The sequence below is a fragment of the Vidua chalybeata genome, chromosome 5 (genome assembly GCF_026979565.1).
Source record: "Vidua chalybeata isolate OUT-0048 chromosome 5, bVidCha1 merged haplotype, whole genome shotgun sequence".
NCBI classification, from domain to species: Eukaryota; Metazoa; Chordata; class Aves; order Passeriformes; family Viduidae; genus Vidua; species Vidua chalybeata.
In genome coordinates, this window is record NC_071534.1 from 58639719 (window position 1) to 58658361 (window position 18643).

The window sequence follows — 18643 nt, forward strand, 5'->3', positions numbered from 1 at the left end:
TAGCTTCCCAATGACAAAGCATTAAAATATACATGGGTTCATGTAAAGACTTCCATGCAGAATGTGCTCATTGCTGCAGGGCTGACTTCATGATTAGTCTTCTTCACTTTACAAAATACACAACACCAAATTTTAATGAATTTATTTGAAATAATATACAAGAATATAGTGTGCAAAAATCTTAGGGGCAACATCATGTAGACGTGTCATAAACTGAAATTTACAGTTGTGATTCTTAAAAAAAAAAAAAAAACAACACACAGCTGTTTAGTACAGGAAAAGCCATGATTGTAAATGTTCACAGCAGAAGCAATTGTAATCCTAACGCAGCTGCTCTAATTTTAGACAGTTGGAGGAGAAAAAAAGTAAAGTGCAAGTGTTGCACATATAGTTAAGTGCAAAGTTTGCCCCCACCATAAAGATGTCTTATGGCAAAATAAAATATTGTAGAATATGTGGCAAAGACAAAACACAGAGTTATAACTATGATGGTGATGATATCAACAGCACCACTTTTCTTGAGATAATGCTATTTATTTGTTTCATCCTGTCCGGGCCATTGTTTCCACCACAAAATGACAGCTCTCACTAGTGCCAGCTGATGCAAAAGTATCTCCCTTGTGGCTACAAGTTTTCTAAGTGGCATCCCAAGCAGCAGTTCCCTTGCTACATCACAGCACACCCTCCATTCCCACACGTTCTGGTAACTTGCTGGCAGCAGGGCAGGCTGGGAAGCTGGAAGCTGATAATACACTTTGCCATTTCAGAAAATCCCAGGCCCCAGAATTGCAATTAATAATACAGTTGTGCAATACATATTAATCAGCAATAAGAATCAATGTATATAAACAGCTGTTACATATTTTAAAATTCCCCTTTTTGTACATTTTCTTTTAAAAATAAACATTTATACATATCTCCTTCGCCTCTTTCTAAAGTACTTTAGCACCACAGGATATCCATTTTCAAGCCTATATTACCTGATACATAATGAAGTTTGGAAGAAAAATAAGGCAATTTGGTTTAAAATGCTGATAGTTTTTAGCTTACTTAATGTTCTATTGTAAAAAGCAAATCTGCACTCAGATCATTTCCATGATGGTGCCAGTATTTTATGGTCACACATAGTCACAACAAATAGTAAGACCTTGATCTTGCATCTTCTCGCCATCAAGCAACAGCCATTTTGTAAATACAGAGTTAACAGGAAAATTCTGGCTTAATGCTGTTGTGAGCCCTGAGAAAAGAGAAGAGGAAAACCAGGTTAGCGATTACCAAGCAAAGGGCCTAACACTTGTTTTCAAAGCCACAGGTATTTCTAATCATTGGTCAGTTATTCAGGAGAAAACAAAAAGGCCAAACCAGACAGTTTTATTCCCTGATCATCAAAAGACCATCACAACTTCTATGTCACAGCCTGAAGCTAATTACAGAGTTATTACAGAGGTTACCAGACTGCTAACAGCTCGGTTCACTGAACTGGAACAATTATAAAGGGTATTTCATGCTGTAACACTGAGGTAATGGGTTCTACAGATCCTGTTCTCTTGGCCTAAAGACTGTAGGGACAAGGAAAATCCTACTACAAGGCAGGGCAAGAAAGCCTTACTGAGGCAAACCCATCAATACTCAGCTACACACAAACACGCCTCCGAGTTGCTCAAGGCTCACAGGTGAGCCTGTGATCTCACCACCCAAAGCTCAAAACTGCAGTAGTGTAAGAGCAGAATAAATAAATAATATTTTTTTAACTAAACCCACAAGGAAATATAACAGAAGCTGTCACTGTTGATTAAAATAGAATGCAGTGAACAGAAAAACAGCTTGTTCCTAACAGCTGGGATTTGGTGGAACCTTCTGCAACAAGGGACTGGAAACTGCACAAAGTATGTGCAGCAGAAAGAAGGAACTCAGTGTTGGAGCATCTCTTATTCAGTCTTAAAGCAACACTTGCATATGCTCTTGAGAAAAAAGCCTCATTTACACATCAAAGGAAAGGGGGTAACTTGAGGATGAAATATTACACCACATGGATGTATGGTTTCACCAACCATGTAGATGGAGTCTACACCACCCTTCAAGCTCCTAGCCAGCCATAAAATGGAAGAACTTGGCAAGTACTCTGTTCACCTCAGTAGATCTTTCCTTCCAATCTATTTTTCTACTTGAACAAGCAGAATTCCCCTTTTTTGATGTTTGCTTTACATGAAGTTTCAGCTTTAAAGCCCTTCTCTTTCTTAATACATCCACCACCTACTAATACATTGCTGCGGACTCTTATATTGATGGCTTTCTACAAAGTGGAAAACAATTTCTTTTCCTACAGAAGTAGTGTTATCTACTGTATTTATTTTACAGCTGAACAGACTAATAAATGAAAGGGATTCACAGGGAAGAATTATTTTGTTCCTTCAGTATCTTCGTATGTGCTGATATAAATTATCAGTAAGAAAACTAGAAAAAAGGTAAAGAAAAAGCTTTTACAGAAGATAAAAAAGTTTAGGTACAACCTTATGAACTCACTTCAAAGCAGAAGACTACGTGCCCTTCCTTTGCATTTCACAAGCACACTAACTTTCAGTACAACAGAATCCTCAGAACTCTCATAAAATATTCAGACAGACCCTCTCCTGATCTGTCTCCTGCCAAACTGCCAAAAGCAGGTTACACAACACAGGGGAGTAAATGAAGGTTTCAGCTATTAAGAAAGCCGCTTATTCTGAACAAAACACGCTGTAGCCACCCATCTGAACACATGTAACAGCATGATGAAAAAGACTGCTTCACAAACATACAGAATTTGTTCGTTTTCTTTTCCAACAGTCAGGATTTAAACGCTTCTGCTCCTCTGCCAAGGCCTTGGCTTCTAGTGTGTACATCCTTCTTTCCTCATTTTTCATTTTCTTCCACCTGTCGCCAAGTATCACACTTATGGCTCTGCAAGACAAATATTTACAGTACAGTCAGGACAGTGCTAAGAAATACTAGGATTTTTTTGTTTTTGTTTTTATCTGGGCATTTTAAAATAGATGTGAGTTAAATGTGAAATTAACACACAAGGAAGAAATCAGCTGTATATTAAAAATTGTAATAATCATATTTGTGATTATTTTCTCATAGTTCTTTTAGTAGTTAAACAGCTGAGACTTCTGTATTAGCTGAGCATGGGTCAACGCACATTTTAACGTTTCAACGGGTGTAACATACAGCAACTGGCATAAACCAGCAAAATAGAGATGTTACAAAAACCACCACCAAATGGTAACTCACATTTGTTTTGCTCTACTTTCATACTAGAAGATCATATGACAGATTTGCTGAAAATATGTTCTCTAATAATTAGAGCAATGAACTGAATATGACCTCAGCCAAATATTTCATTAACTGCAAGTCCCCATGTCTATTTAACTAATATCTGTAGCTTTTCCCACCTTTAATCCATCCTGGGTGGAACATACTGATAAGTTCCCATTCCTGTGCAAATGGAACCACTTGTTCTAATACATCTATCACCATTTCCAGAAACTGAATTAATTATTTTCCTTACAAACTCTAGGTCTTTTGACAACAGTTCCCTGTACTAGCCTACCATATTGGTTAACTGCACTCCCAATTATTGGATCAATATCCCATTAAAAGCTTTAACTCCGTCTTCTAGCTGAATGAAAATCTCTAAACAACAGCTCTTTTATCAATTACTATTAAAGCTACAAAGTGGTTTGTATACTTTGGCTTCAGATTACAGCAATGAGAGTTCTGTGACTGGCTCTAAGAAAAAAGTGGACACAACTAAGTCCTTTTATTTCTGCTATTAATAAAGTTCCTTGCTGGCAGTGAAGATATTCAAACAGAATCACGACAATTAAGAGTGTCATCAAGTAGTTCAGTAACACGGCACACACAGCAATTCTGAACATTGCTCTGCACCACAGAAAAAAAAATGGATTTGACTCCTGCAAGGCCACGTGGTGCCGTTCAGGTCTCCGTGAACTGCAGAGCACTCAGGGACCTCATCCCAAAGTGCACAGACAGCCTGCACTGCATGTGCTCTGATGACTCCTTCAAGCAAACTCTTCCAGGGAACACCACATCCCATCACCATCAAACCCATTTGCACAGCCTTTCTCTTTGGCAGTGGAATTTCTGTTTTTCTATCCAAACTGAGAACCAGTATCTTTGGTCTGTCATCAGAAGCAAACACACCTAGTTTAATTAGCAGGTTTTTCATCTTTTGACAGTATCCAGAGGCATATCACCAGAAACCTGTCTGATCTGGGTCACCAGCTTGTACTGGATTACTCACACCCTCAGGAAAGAACATGGTGACCCAGAGAGAGTAGGTCTGCTGTAAAAGCCATTGCCTTCCCAAATAAAAATGCACCACAAAATCTTTTAAAAAATATATGATTTCTCTCATCTCTAGAAGGTCCACTACTCAAAGAATTTCTGAACACACAACCAAGTTCAGCTACAGTCACAGTGTTACAGTGAAGGGTATCTAGAAAATAAACAAGTGCAGCCCTAACACCAGTTTTTCAAACATGATCTTGCAGTCCGTTTAAGTATCGTGTGACTCTTGACTTGTGCTTTCAGTGTTTACAAGCTCACTGTCTTGCTGACATGCCTTGAGCTGCTTTGTCTCAGAATAGACCATTTAACTCAGAATACCTCAAGTTCTGTACTTTCTTACTCCCCTACGGAAGTAACAGCAACAAACAAAAACTCCACTGTACAGAAGTGGCTACTATGTTGTAAGATCAACACAGTAATCTGAAAATGACACAAACTTACATTTAAAAAACATGAGAGTTGCCTCCCAGCAACTAAATTAATGAATGCCTCAGCAACACTTGAGTGACAGTAGCTGAATGCCTGTATCAATTATCACTAATGCTATTTCTGCCATCCTGTGTTTTATGGATGCCATGGAACTGCAGCCAAAAACTGCACTGCCTTCCAAGCAGGACAGTGAGCAGTGCATTTTGAACCGTACTTGTAACTTTGTCATCTCTTTCCTTCAAGGTAAACCTGCTCACTGTCTTGCTTGCTCACTGAAATATTCAATTCATTTTCACATCCATGCAGCCACAGCTCCAGTTCACTGCATCCATTTGAAATCAGCATTTTCAACTAAATTTATAACCATCATAAACTTTCCTGGCTGACATTCTGTTTCATTTTTCATTGATAGTTGCAATGAGTATGAAGGCAGCAGATCTGCTTCACTGAACTTACTATAAACATTACATAACATCATTGTCAGGACACACAAGACGTTGGGATTTGTTTGGCAGGATTTTGTATTTCAGCACCAGTTACAGCATCCTTATTAGAACATTATAAAATAGCAAAACCCCTTTCAAAGCCCTGCCAACTTTAATTTTTACCAAATTTAGTTCAAGAATTTTTATGCCACAATGCAATTTTTACAGTACCAGTTTTTATAAAATTACATACAGTAAAAAATCTGATTGTAAGATCAGTCCATGTTTGTATGTTTTGGTTTCTATTTACATATGCACAATTAGCACCAAATATTACTTAAAACATATGTAATGGATATCTTAAAAAATGTTTAGAAGCAATCATGCTTGAGATTAAGAACAAACTAACAAAGACCCATCCCCCAAACACAGTCAGACAACTCTTCCTGCAAGTTTCAACAGATTGTTGAATGCTTTTAGGGCAAGCAGAATTTGGCAATGTGCTGTCTGGATGATGATCTCTGAGATATCTTAACTTATCAGCACTCCACTCTTCAACAGGATATACAGACTGGAAATAAATGCTTGTAACTTCAGGACCAATTTGCAATAATATGTCAAGACTTAATTAGAAGAACCAGAAACTCCCTTTTTTCCATTACAGCACACAAGCAGAGCACCTCATCACTGTAAACAATGACAGTTCTGTATTTGTGCCTCTGCCTCTGCACACATACACATCTATCAGTTGCTTTACCCCAATGTTTTCTCAGATGGTAAGTTTGCAAAAAATTGTTTGTATCGAGTTCACTGAGTACTGAAAATATTCACAGTCCACCCATAAACCATGCTTTATGTTAACATCTTTCAAAACTTATTCTTAAAACAATACACACATTTTATTTCAAATGCAACATTTAGGCTATTTAAATCTTAAAGTGGGACATAGATATTCTTCTAACTCACCAGTAATAGCAAGACTACAGTTTGTATCATTACCTGTTGTCTTTCCCTGGATACATCTGAGTGTATTCAACTCTGTATTTTTTGGCAAAAAGCATGAAGGCATTCATTGGTCTTTTGCACTTGTTTGGAGAAGTGGCACTCACAGTACTTGCAGTCCCTGAGCTGTGGCTTTTGCCAGCTTTGCTGTACAAAGGATTGGAGGAAAGATGTGACGATGCAGCAGAGGCACAGTTTTTACTACTGCATTCTGATCTCTCAGCATCTTGATTGTTTGCTCCCCCACAGGACAGCGAAGCGCGACGCTGGCGAGCCATGCTGCTGAGCACATACACTGCAGAGGAGTCCATCGGGGTAAAATCGTAACTACAGGGAAAAGACAGATCATAAAGCCATCGAGTAATTTTCATGTAAAACCCCTAAATATCTGTTCACTCTTCAATTGTACTACAAATCTAGTATTTTGCCCTTTTTTGTGTGACATAATGATTTGTGCTTGATGTGGATGTCAGTGTGAAAAACAAAAAAATTTACAAGACTTTGGCAGGTAAGTTAGTATTTTCTTCAGCGTGAGGAAGACTGCAACTTTCCATGTTCTGCTATGTACTTTCCTCAGCTATGTATCTGTTAGCTATACTATGTCTTAAAACTTCATTCGTTTTTTAAACACACTTTTTTCTTTCTGCCTCTGTCCTTACCATAAATCAAACCTGATCAGAGAATGACAGGTACAGAAAGGGAAGAAATGCAATGAGTTCACTTGCAAATATATACTAATGGCAAATATGAAACCATTATATTAAAATAAATTATATTATATTCGCTTCAGTACAAATAACTTCTCTAGGCAGTTGAACACATACTATTTTACACACAAACCTTCCAGTGAGGTTAAAGCCCTGCGCAGAGCCCCGTGACTTGGCACTATTTGATGCTGTGCTGACAAACGCCTGCCCTCTAGTGACAAAACCGCGACATTCCTCCTCAAGGTATTTGAACAGCTTGGGTGCCTTGTTTCTATAAAATTCAGACCTCCAAATACGACAAACTCTTGCCGTTTTTAGCTGACCAACGACTACAATTAACTTCAAATCACTAAAGAAGTAGTTTTACTCCACAGACTGTTACCATCTCCAGGTGGGAAAAATACTCTTGGAAAGGGGCTACTCAATCATAAATCTAAACCACTAAGTTACCACCACAGGATAAACGTAGCATGTATATATACTAAGGCTCCTCTTACCTATTGCTCAATGCAGCTATAGTTGCATGATTTATGGCCAAAATAAGGGTTTTGAAGAGCTTTTTTGCAAATACCAAGTAGAATTACTAGCAAGGAAATACTGCATGTGGCAGTCCAGCCCCCATCTGCAAAGGCAGCTCCTCTCGTGGGACAGAACCACACAGAAGAGTGGAGCCCGATGACTGGCCTCCACCATTCCTCAGGAAAGTACAAAGCAGCAAAGAAGGGATAATGCTGACCATCTTGCAGGCTATCATAAGATAAAGAGAAAGGACCTCTGGTTCTGCAACAGCCCAGCACCCTTCCTAGTCCTAATCTTCCCATAACACAGAAACAGAATTTTGTTTTTAGTTCTTCTGTCCTGTTATCACAGCTGCAGCTGCTCCATGCTCCTTACTCAGTCACTCCCTTCTGCCCAGAAAGACAAGGAATTTGAAGTACAAGGCAGTATTCAGCTGGGCTGCAAATTAGTAAGGAGCCAGAAATCCAGATTTTTCAGTGAGATGTAGCTACCATGACTCTAACAGGTCTCTACATATGCTGTTCAGAAGAGGAGTTAACAGAAATGCCCAGAGAGCAAATGAGTGAAGCCAAGCAATCTGAACTCACTCTATGCCAGACTGAAATCATACAAGTGCTCCCAGGGCTTGAACTGCAAAGAGCATCTTAAATTCCTTTTCTCTGTTGTAAAAAACCAAAGTGCAACTGGATTAAAAACAGATGCTAAAAAGACACTAAATCATAGAAAAAGATGGATTTTACTAAACCTTAAAATCTCAAAATAGTATGGAAAAATCTTTACTATTTCCTTAGACTCAGAGTAATTTATATTGAACAGGACCTCTGTAGGTTATCTGGTTGAAGTTCTAGCTCAGGCAAATCCCAAAGTGAATCAAACTCTGAAGTTAGGTAAGTTTGATCTAATATAAAAGAATGCCAAAAAAAAAGAATACACAAAAATATTAAGATTATGAACATACTGTATTCTAGATCCCCTGCACATGCATTTACCACTAAGAAACTACTCAGATAATTCAGATGTATTGTTGCATATGAAGCATGAGGTAACAGCTGGCAGACATACTATTGTGAGAAAATTGTACTAGGTTTTTCAAACATAATCCACTTTACCTGGAGAATTTATAAAGACAATATATATATTTTTTACTGCTTTATCTAATCTGCCTTAAACTATCATAAAAAGAGATTAAAAAGTTATTTCACTCCGAGGCACTACTTTGCAGTTTAGCAGAGCACATAATTACACAGCTTTCCTAGAACTGAGTATTCATTTTTCCCTATCATTTATCTCATATTGCCAAAATTATTCCCTCTTTCCTCTATATAATGCTTCAAATTCTTCCAAACTTAAGGTGCCTACTTATTAAATACAAGAACCACTGAGGCCACTTTATTCAAAAATTACCTTTTAAATGTATCAAAAACACCTGAATCATCAAAGTTAATGGCATCAGGGTGTCCAGGAGGTAGACACAGATCTCCAAGATGCATTTCACAGCATGGAATGCCATGCTGTACCACAGTCAAGCTTGGATAAAAAGATGACCAACCTGAAGTGGTAAAGAGTTAAATTAGACAAACGGCCAGACAATGTCTCCAGTTCTTCATTGGAGCAATCCTATATCTTGAAATTACATAATTTTATAAAAATGTTCTGATGTAGTTTCTTTCACACAAAAGAAAAATCAGAAACTCTTACTTAGGGAATTCTTATTGCAAAGAGTTTATTTTTACCTCATATAAAATCTCATTCTAGCAAAAAAGGAATCAAAACCTGGAGACTTTTACCATCTAAAGTTCCATTTTTAGCAAGTGAGAAAAGCCTCCCTTATTTGCAGTTTTCCTGTCTCCCCCCACCCCGGTCTTTCTGCTTTCCTGAGCTCCATTGATATACTCAATGAAATTTTTCCTTATGAGATAGGCAGTATTCCTGGAGCTTTACGGCTTTACAGGTTTTTTTGTTGGTTCATATTCCAGATCTCTTTACAAAGATAGTAAATTGTTTCTACACCACAACTTTTATCACTTTCATGAACAGTATGGGATGCCAACCAAATCTGCAATCACTTTCTGAGAATATTTTAATATGCAAACAAGTGTACTTCAGGTATTTCATACCTTTATTTTTAACATAAAATGGATGATCGAGTCTGCATTCTACAGTAAGCAAGCCATCCTCCACTGTGCCAGGATCAAAAGTCAGCTTCAGCACTGACTCACCACAGGAAATGCTTTCTTCATGAGAAATCAACTTCAAACCATTGGAACCATAGTCCTGTTAACACACATACAGTTCAAAAAATTTTCCCCAAGAAAAGCATATACCTGTGTATACTCTAGGTGTATACTCATCATCATACATTGTGTTTCTATCTAGCTATAAATTAATAAAGATGACATAACATTCAAAACATACATAAATTAATTCAGTTCAAGTGCCTTCCCATGAGATCCACAAACAGCACAGTGATCAGCTCTAAACAACATTAATGTCAACCTGTTTTCCTGAGACAGTAATTAAAGGCACAGGGGTAATGTAAGAAACAACACATTTGCTACAGGTATTGCAGTGAATTTATTAGAACTAAGGGCTACCTTGTAAGGACTGACTGGGAGATTTTCCTCTTTTCCACAGCTTACAGATCTTGCAAACTCTTCAACATCCTGCCATTCTTTATTGCGTCCTTTATGAAAGCACAAACGAGAGCCTAACAGATTTTTTAAAGGAAAAAAAAGAACGTTAGTGTTAGGTAAAAAAAGTCTGTGCTACAAGAAAAAAAGAATTACAAGATAAAACAAATACTTATTTCATAACATATGGTATTTTACCTTTTAGAAAACAATGCCAGACAGTTGAGGGCCAGGAATGGCACCATCCCAAATCATCATCATCTGAAAGTGATGACATGCAGAAAATGCCAGATTCTGATTCACTATTCACCTATTAAAAAAAGCAAAATTGTGTTGGTATTTTACTGCAGAGTATTTTAGGGCTGGTCTTATATGTCTTAAGACAGTCTCTAATTTGCACTTGTGGCATCATTTTGCCTTAAATACTAATAGGAATGTAACATGAAGACAAAGATTAAAGGAATGCAATAAATGTGAATGGATTGTTTTTATCTCCTTTTCTGAGATGCATCCTGACATATTTGGGTTTCATTCTCTGAGATTCATTTCATCCTTATGGATTATCTTACGCTCATGTGTGAGCATTTTACATTCCTTAGTCATCTACAGAATCGTTTAAAGCACATTACTCTATGGTCCAGTTACTGGAAAGATGTAGGCTCAAGGCAGTGGTAGATAAATCCCTGGAGAAAATTCACTGTTGTTAACAGACAAATTTCAGATACCAATTAATGTATGGGAATAGGAGACACAGGAGTGACAGGTTTTGTGCATCTCAGAGGGATCCATATTTCCTTTTGAGGCATCAAATGAGATAACAGTTTTTTAAAGCTTGCTATAGAAGGAATCACAATAAAAGCAGAGCTTTCTTAGAAAGTGATCTCGTCACAAAAAATATGAAGTAGCACTACAAGCCTACCCTGTGTGGTAAAAAGAAAAGTAACAGAAAATCTAGCTTAAATAGCAATAGCATTAACACTAAACAGATTTTTTTAAGCTAGTTTCCCTTATAAAAAAACTTAACCCATTGCTCATACATGTTTATTTTAAAATGTTTCAGAACAACTCACCCTTTCATGTCTCACTGCTGTTTCATCCACATCATTCTTGGAGAAGTTAGGATCATTGTTTGAAGATCCTGGTGGAGGACGTGCATAGGAATGTAAACTTTTGCTTGTTGCTATTATGCGAACAGGAGATGATCTACAACGGAAACACATATTTTAAAATATCTCAGATTAAGACAACATGAGACTTTGCTGCTATTACTCTAAGATGCTTTTATTGCAAATATTTCTGTTTGCATGAGCTGAACACCAAACAAACCTCCCACACACCAGTATTCCAACGGGATGATTAAAGGGCACAAGCTTAGGCAAAGAGAACGCTTTGAGTTAGTATAACTCCTGCATAGGTTCTATATACCACCCAAATGACAGTATGCCACTTCCACAGTGGCATCTCCTTAGCACAATGTTGAAGGTTTTGCAAATATCTTGAAGCAAATACTCTGCTCTTAAGAGAGCATAATGACATCTGCTCTGTCCACATGCTTAAATCTCAACTGCATTACTATTAACAGTACTGCACTGAGTTTTCTGATTATAAACCTACAAAAAGCCATACAATAAAAAGTAAGCCCAGAAATTTCTAAGATCCCACACTTGCTGCTCACAGCCTTACAGAATTTACAGATCACAAATCTGAGACAGTTATCACTAAAATACACATTGCATTAGATTTCCAACTAGCTGTTAAAAAAAAAACAACAATCTGAAGTCTGTGCACTAGAAAGCTTTAAGAATTTAATGTAATAAATTCCTCTTAGTTTTTATCTGCTGCTTCACATGAGGTAAATGTCCATAATTTCTGAGCCTGCTGTGGATAGGAAATATCTTTACATCATCCTATGTCATTCATGGCTGGAAACTAAGCAGCTTTTGCACTAGGCTATGAGTTCCGTGCATACTTTCACAGAACAAATAAAAAGACCAAAAAATAGGGCTCCAGTTGAAAGTCAGAAGGTGTAAAGAGTGAAGGAAATAATTTGGAGACAGGATTATAAATCTCTATAGCTCAAAATTTAAATGACTGTCAGTACCTGTTATAAAAAGCGCACTGCATCAAAGGACTCTGAGGACTTGTCGCTATATTTGCTAATTCTGTCAACCAGTTCACCCCATTCTCACAAGAATAAGCATTTTCTGGATTGCTGTTTGAGGTATGTTGGCTCCAGGAAGGCCTTGAACATTCCTGATGTGAAACATCAGCACCAAGCTGAAAAAGTGCAGGTGGGGTAGAATCTGTCTGCACAGCCTGTAGTTCAGGAAGATCATCTACAAACAAATGCACACATTACCATAATTATACTCAATTTTTTGCTATCTACTCAATTTGACACCAAATCTTGCAAATTTGGTGAAAAAAAAAAGGAACCGGAAAAAAGTAATTTTATTTTCTCATATGACAACTACCAACATTTCACAAACCCTGTGAAAATGGCCACAGAAATAGTAACATCTTTAGTCAATTATATATTCATACACGAAATTTAAGAAAAAAATAGGTAACTAAATAAAATGTAGTTCTGATTTTAAAGTTTTTAAGAGATTGACCAGTTTACACATAACTATACTGCAGTATTATTCAAAAACAACATGCTTCACTAAAATACTAAAACATTCCACAAAAGACAATTAAATTAATCTGTCCTTGAAGGTACAACACTAAAAAAATTCAACTATGTTCAAGGTAAAAGGTTTCCACCAGAGAACCAAAGTTAAATAACTCAGACTAAATAAACCATGAAAGCTGGGTATACAGCCTGGTAGGGTGAATTCCCATCAACAATATACACCTTTCCTATCCCATACAGCGTAACAGAAAGACCCCAGCTTGTTAATAGAAGTCTGTGCTATGTGCTGTCATGTAACTAAGTATCATTATTCTTAACCACTCCATAACTTCAATTAAATGTGTTAATATTTCACTGATTATATTGATACTTTCTAAGGTATATGCTGTTTTTCTCCAATTCGTAAGAACTGAAGTAATCTTCCTCTATCCCAGAATCTTTATTTGCAGTAGATCTAAAGCAACATGATTCCTTTAGGAGGAGCTATCGAGCTTTCTGTTTGTTCTTCTTGTGCCAAAAAACCCTGCTCCTCTGGGGATTAGAAGCAGAAATTTGTGGCTCAGAGTTCAAGAACATATTTGAGTCAACAGGCCAGTGTGTCAGAACTGGAAATAGGTTAAAGGGAAAAATAACTGCAGAGTAAGACCTTCATATGTCACAATGCCCTGCCCTACTCAAGTTAAAAATCAGCAATTTCATTCAATCAGCTTCCAATAATTTCAGTATAGGAAATCTAAAACAAACTCCAGAATTCAATTTCCTCTGAAAAAATCGTGTTATTTACCAAGTTCCATGTGCTCATCACAGGATGCATATCCAGGAGAAGAGGGCAGGTTTTCATTACACTTCAGCAACTCCAGTGATTCGTTCATGCCTGAAGTTCTCTTGTCCACTACCAGAAGGAGTTTCTGAACTGCATTAGGCATTTGATTTGTCTTCACTTCCCACACCATGTTAGGATGCTCCAAAGTATCTGACTTTAGAAAGACAGAGGTTAGAAATTTGTATACATGTGAACTGTTTTAAGTTGCATCTGATATACTACTTCATTACCAGGGCCCTAAATCCTATTAGTCTGTTGAGTATCACAGCACATTTTAGGGGTGTCTAGACACAATCTTGTACAATCCTTACAGAGAACAGAACTAACTCTGAAGCCAAGAGGCTACCTGGGGTCCTGGCCACTTGAGTTTCTAGTATCTTGAAGGATGGAGACTCCCCGGCCCTTCCCCTGTTCCAGTAACCACTCTTGCTGTAAAGAAGCTGTTCCTCATGTAGGTTTGAACTTCCCACAGCCTGTGCCCACTGCCTTTAGGAGCCTGGAGTTACCTCAACCACCACTCAAGCCAAGATAAACAACATTCACTTGGTACCCTAAGCCACTCAGCCCATCACAAAAGGCAATCAGATGGGTCAGACAAGATTTGATTTTGGCTAATCTGTCCTGGCTATTCCAGACAACTTCTTGCCTTACAAAGAGGGTGGACATGGCTGTCAGGAGAATTTGCCCCATAAAATACCTGAAGGCTAAGGCTGACCAGTCTTATGTGTGGTTCCCCCACATCTTCCTCCTTGAAGCCTGGTGTGACATTTTCTTTCTTCCAGTTATTGGGAGCCATCCTGCCATGAAATCCACTGCTTTTTGGAGACCACCCTCACAATACATCTCCACCCATGGCAGGGGGCTTGGAGCTAGATGACCTTTAAGGCCCCTTCAAACCCAAAATATCCTGTGACCCACGACTGACACTGGCCTGGAGGGATCCCATCTGGTCCCATTGCCTCATGCACAGACGCCTCACGGAACCAGCCTGCCCCTCACTTGCTCTGTTTCTACCACAGACAAAGAAGTGTCTTGCTCTCTCAGAGGCAAGTTGCTACACCCAGGGACTTGAGGAAGCTCGGAACAGGCCTGGAAAATGAAGATCAAAGCAAAAATGCTGTCCTCAGCCTTGTGAGATCATGCCTCCTCTGCCATTTATGATCAGGCCCACATTTCCCCCAGTTGCCCTTTCAGCACTGGTGTCTCTGCAGAAGACACCCTTCTCATCTCTGGCCCCTAGGAAGAATCTGAAACACACTGGACTCCTAACATCCTTCACTGTATTGCAAATGGAAAGATAAAGATGCCTCTACTGGAAGATTTCACTTCAGTTTCATTTCCCCAAATCCTAGTAAAGTAACGTTTATACCAAACCCACTATGTTAGATCATCTTCAGCAGCTGTGTGCTTATTCTACACAACCACTGTCTCTAAAACCTGGTAAACAATGTTATTCCAATCTTTTGTAATTTGGCTATCTACATTTTTTTTTTAAGATGAGGATGAATTAAAGCTACCATAATATGATTACCTTGTACTATAATGAAGTGTCCTTGAAAAAATAATCATAAGTCTCACGAAAGAGCAGAAACCACAGCTCGTAAGAAAGAAAACCTGAGAAGTCTACCATATGCATGTCCACTAAGTAAGCTACATTAGAGAAATATCAACAATAGCTGAGAAAAGTCTAATATTTTCATACCATAAAATGACTGGGTTGGAAGGGACCTCTGGAGGTCATCTAGTCTAGCCCCCTCTACTCTAAAGCAGGTTCACCTACAGCAGGTTGCACAGGATCACATCCAGGAGGGTTTTGACTGGAAAATTTCTACTCTTCTGATCTCCTAATCTTTCAAATATATGCAAAAATTATATAAACTTGCATGCTAAACATAAAAAGATGTTTGATTCTACTCAAATGGCACTACTACAAAGCTGCATCAGCTTATTCTGATTTTAAGGTGGAGAAGAAAGGTCACAGAAATGAGAATACACAAGTCAAACTATCAGTGACATTATTTTTACCTCCAGAAAACATCTTTAATGAAATTTATATCCCTGTCACCCATGAGGGACAGTAAAGTTACAGGACACCACAAGAACAGATAGCTCAGTCATTTCTGAACAGAAAAACCAGACCTCAGTAGTACAGGTTAGGACCTTGAAGATTATCTCCAATCAATCAACTCTGAAAAGCCGCTCTTTGTTTTTCTGGCTTAGCTATGTCTTTCCTTTCCCTCCTTCTGCCCTGTTGTTTTATTTTTCCCTCTATTTTTTTCCTCTCTTCCTTTCCCATTTTCCTGCCAAAATGAAGAAGCAAACTTATTTCTAGAATGTTACCTTCTCCTTCCTTCCTGCCAGGTGCCAAGACTTGAAAGATCATGTCCTGGTATCCCAACACTCTGAAGGTCAGAGGTAAGATACAAAGGTACAGATACAAAATGCTAGTCTGACAAGAAAGCTACTTGTTTGAGAAATGAATTATACCTCCAAGTCACAAGAATTTCTGCAAAGCCATCTGTGTACAAAAACCAAAAAATCCTCTAACAAATAAATTACAGTGAAATTGAGAGAGAATTACAAAGAAAAACAAAGTGCCCAACTTTATTTTTCAATTTTTTTATTCTACTTGATTAAAGCCTGATTTGGACATCATGTCCTTCTCTTCTCCTCAGCTTTTCAATGGTTTGAACATGAATGGGATTGGTCATTAACCAGCTTGTAAAGATTTGTTTAAATTCAACTTTATGCTGAAAATTTGTTATGTCAGATGTTGTCTAGAACCATGCTAGGACTGTAATTACTGCGTCTGTCTTTGGAGGCTAAATGGAATTATTATTTTGTGCTTTAATTTGTCATGCTAAAACAAATGGCACTACTAACCAAGACTTTATTAACTGAACCATATCTATTTCTGAGGGATAAAAATAAATTTGGGAAAAAAGTAAATAAAGACTTTTTATGTCTGAGAAAGGGTTCAGCAGGAACTGGGCAGCATCCACCCAAACCGCACTGCGCAGGAATGCCTGGGTGGAAGTGCTTCCCGTGGTTTTCTTCCTTCTGCTATTTGCCTTTCTTCCCCCAACCTACTGACGAAGTTTCAGGCCAGGTCTACGCCTGAGCAATAAGCTGGACGGAGTTTAATTTGGAGAACAGCTTCTCCAAGCAAAACACAACATACTGGCAAGACTGGATCTACACCAGGGACTTTTCCTGGCGCAGCCGCTTTGATCAGGAATCTTCGCTGCACATCCCCGGCCGCGCCAGAGCGAGCGGCCGAGGCAGAGCGTGATTCACCATGTTTTCGAAGCCCGGGCGGCCTGTTCGCTGACGGAGGGCGGGCCGCGCTCCCCACACCACCCCAGCCCCGCCGCGGGCCCCCGAGGACGGCGTTCCCAGGGCGGCTCGGGGGCGGCGGAGCCCCGGGAGGAGCCCCCCGGGAGGAGCCCCCAGCCCCCCTCACACGCAGCCCCTCAGGGCCTCCCCCCGCCCCTCACGTGACCTTGTTTACACCCGCGGCCCCACGGCGCACGCGCGCTCGGCCCCATTCATTCGAACTGCGTAACACCGGCCCGGGGGGGCCCCCCCGCGCCCCGGCCGCCGCTCCCCCCGCGGGGCCCACCCGCACCCACGGGCACCCCAAACAATCCCCGTCCCGCACAGCCGCTGCTCCCGCAGCCGGCACAGCGCCCTCGCTCTGACAGACCGGGGCGGGCAGCCGCTCCCCGGGGAAAACAAGGGGAGGGACGCCCCCCCCCATTCCGCTTGTTTCATGGTTTGAAAGGGCACAAAGAAGGCCGGCACACCCCGTGAGTTTCAACCCCGCCGTGCGGCAGGGTGACGGCTCCGCGGGGCCGGTCAGGGAAAGCGCACAGTAAACAATGTCCGAGGTTCCCGTCGCTGTCAAAAGACTGGACCCAGCGGCCTCCTAGGCTCGCCCTCCGGCCGCTACCACTGCTGTCCGACCTCCCGGACCCCTCCCATCCCCCGCCGGAGCTTGCAGCCCCCAGAAGCCGCAGCTCGAAACTTTGTGGCACTTACCGAACCCGTCGCCATTACCGAGCTACCCTCGGCTGCCCCCCCCCGCCCCGTCCTCTCGGCTGGTCCCGCCCCCGACACGAGCTGCTCGGGCGCTGAGTGGCCAGAGGCGACGTTGCTCAATTCGTAGCCACTTCCTATTTGCTAGCTGGCCTGCCTGTCAGGACTCCGCCCGGAGGGCGGGCATGTTTTGACTCTCCTGCACAGCGGATTGCACCGCGCCGCAAATCAATCACCCCCATGCGTCGCTCCGATTGGCCGATGCCTCCGCCAGCGCGCGCAGAAGCACTCTGGGAGCTGTAGTCACCACCGCCGCCCACTCCTCCGCACGGGTCCGCGATAAGACGACAGCCCCCAGGATGCCCCGCGCGGCGCCGGCGATAGTAAACAAGCGGCGCGGGACACGTGTACCCGGCCCGGCCGCTGCGCGCCCGCGCCCCCCGCCCCGCGCGGCCCCGGCTCGTGCCCAGCAGCGCCTGGCGGAGCGCGCCCGCGCTGGGCCCGAGCCGCGGGGCGGGGCGGAGGGCAGGGGAGGCTGCTAAAGGTCAGGGAGTGAGTCAGCAGCTGCGCTCGGCCTCCGCGCTGGCCTCGGCCCTCGCCTCTTTCATTGAAAAGGCGCTGGTGGGAGCTTAGGCCCAAAATACAAGTTGGGGTGGAGAGGAGAAAATAAATTAAATCCATGCAGATTTATCAGTCCAGTAGTGTTTCCCAGACTGTCGCATACAGTTATTGCCAAAATAACATTGTGGTTTGGTTGGACATTACTATTAAGAAATTTTCCCACTTGCACCCAGTAACTCCAGGAGATCAGAGAGACGAGACTCCTCCAGAGACCACATCTTCGTCACAAAATAGATTAATTACTATGCATGATGTGACACAAAGCAAGTACGAGCACAATTCAGAAATAGACAATATTTTAGAAACTGATGGACAATATTTTGCAACTGTTGGGATTTTCCCAACAAATGCACTTCTTTCTTAGCCTGTTGTCAACATAATTCCAGAAAAGAGAACGTGTCTTAAATCCTGTCTCAAAACCTTTGCTGTAATTTGGTATCTGCGACAGGTCTGCCTTTCAGGGA

The 18643-nt window shown here is 40.7% G+C and overlaps 1 protein-coding gene across 3 annotated transcripts; it reads right to left on the minus strand.

Moving 5' to 3' along the window:
- Positions 1 to 127: 127 nt before the first annotated feature.
- Positions 128 to 17936, minus strand: HBP1 (HMG-box transcription factor 1). Of its 3 annotated transcripts, none has more exons than XM_053943077.1 (11): positions 17562 to 17936; positions 13482 to 13674; positions 12164 to 12398; positions 11133 to 11265; positions 10261 to 10372; positions 10027 to 10139; positions 9550 to 9706; positions 8837 to 8981; positions 6204 to 6533; positions 2796 to 2937; positions 128 to 1237 (listed from the first exon to the last, which is right to left on the minus strand). In XM_053943077.1, exons 1-11 carry the CDS (start codon positions 17574 to 17576, stop codon positions 1220 to 1222), a joined length of 1593 nt encoding a protein of 530 aa, XP_053799052.1. In that variant the 5' UTR covers positions 17577 to 17936; the 3' UTR covers positions 128 to 1219. The 3 variants fall into 3 exon arrangements, with proteins under 3 accessions (XP_053799052.1, XP_053799053.1, XP_053799054.1); XM_053943078.1 differs by having other exon boundaries at positions 13482 to 13670; positions 17562 to 17600; XM_053943079.1 differs by lacking the exon at positions 17562 to 17936 and adding an exon at positions 16702 to 16853.
- Positions 17937 to 18643: the final 707 nt, after the last annotated feature.

Excerpts from the sequence above, each read along its gene's own strand:
- HBP1 (XM_053943077.1), bottom strand. Across the intron at positions 10,373-11,132 it reads CAGCAGTGAGACATGAAAGG|GTGAATAGTGAATCAGAATC; the intron begins GTGAGTTGTTCT and ends TTTTTTTAATAG. Across the intron at positions 10,140-10,260 it reads CTGGCATTGTTTTCTAAAAG|GCTCTCGTTTGTGCTTTCAT; the intron begins GTAAAATACCAT and ends AAAATCTGTTAG.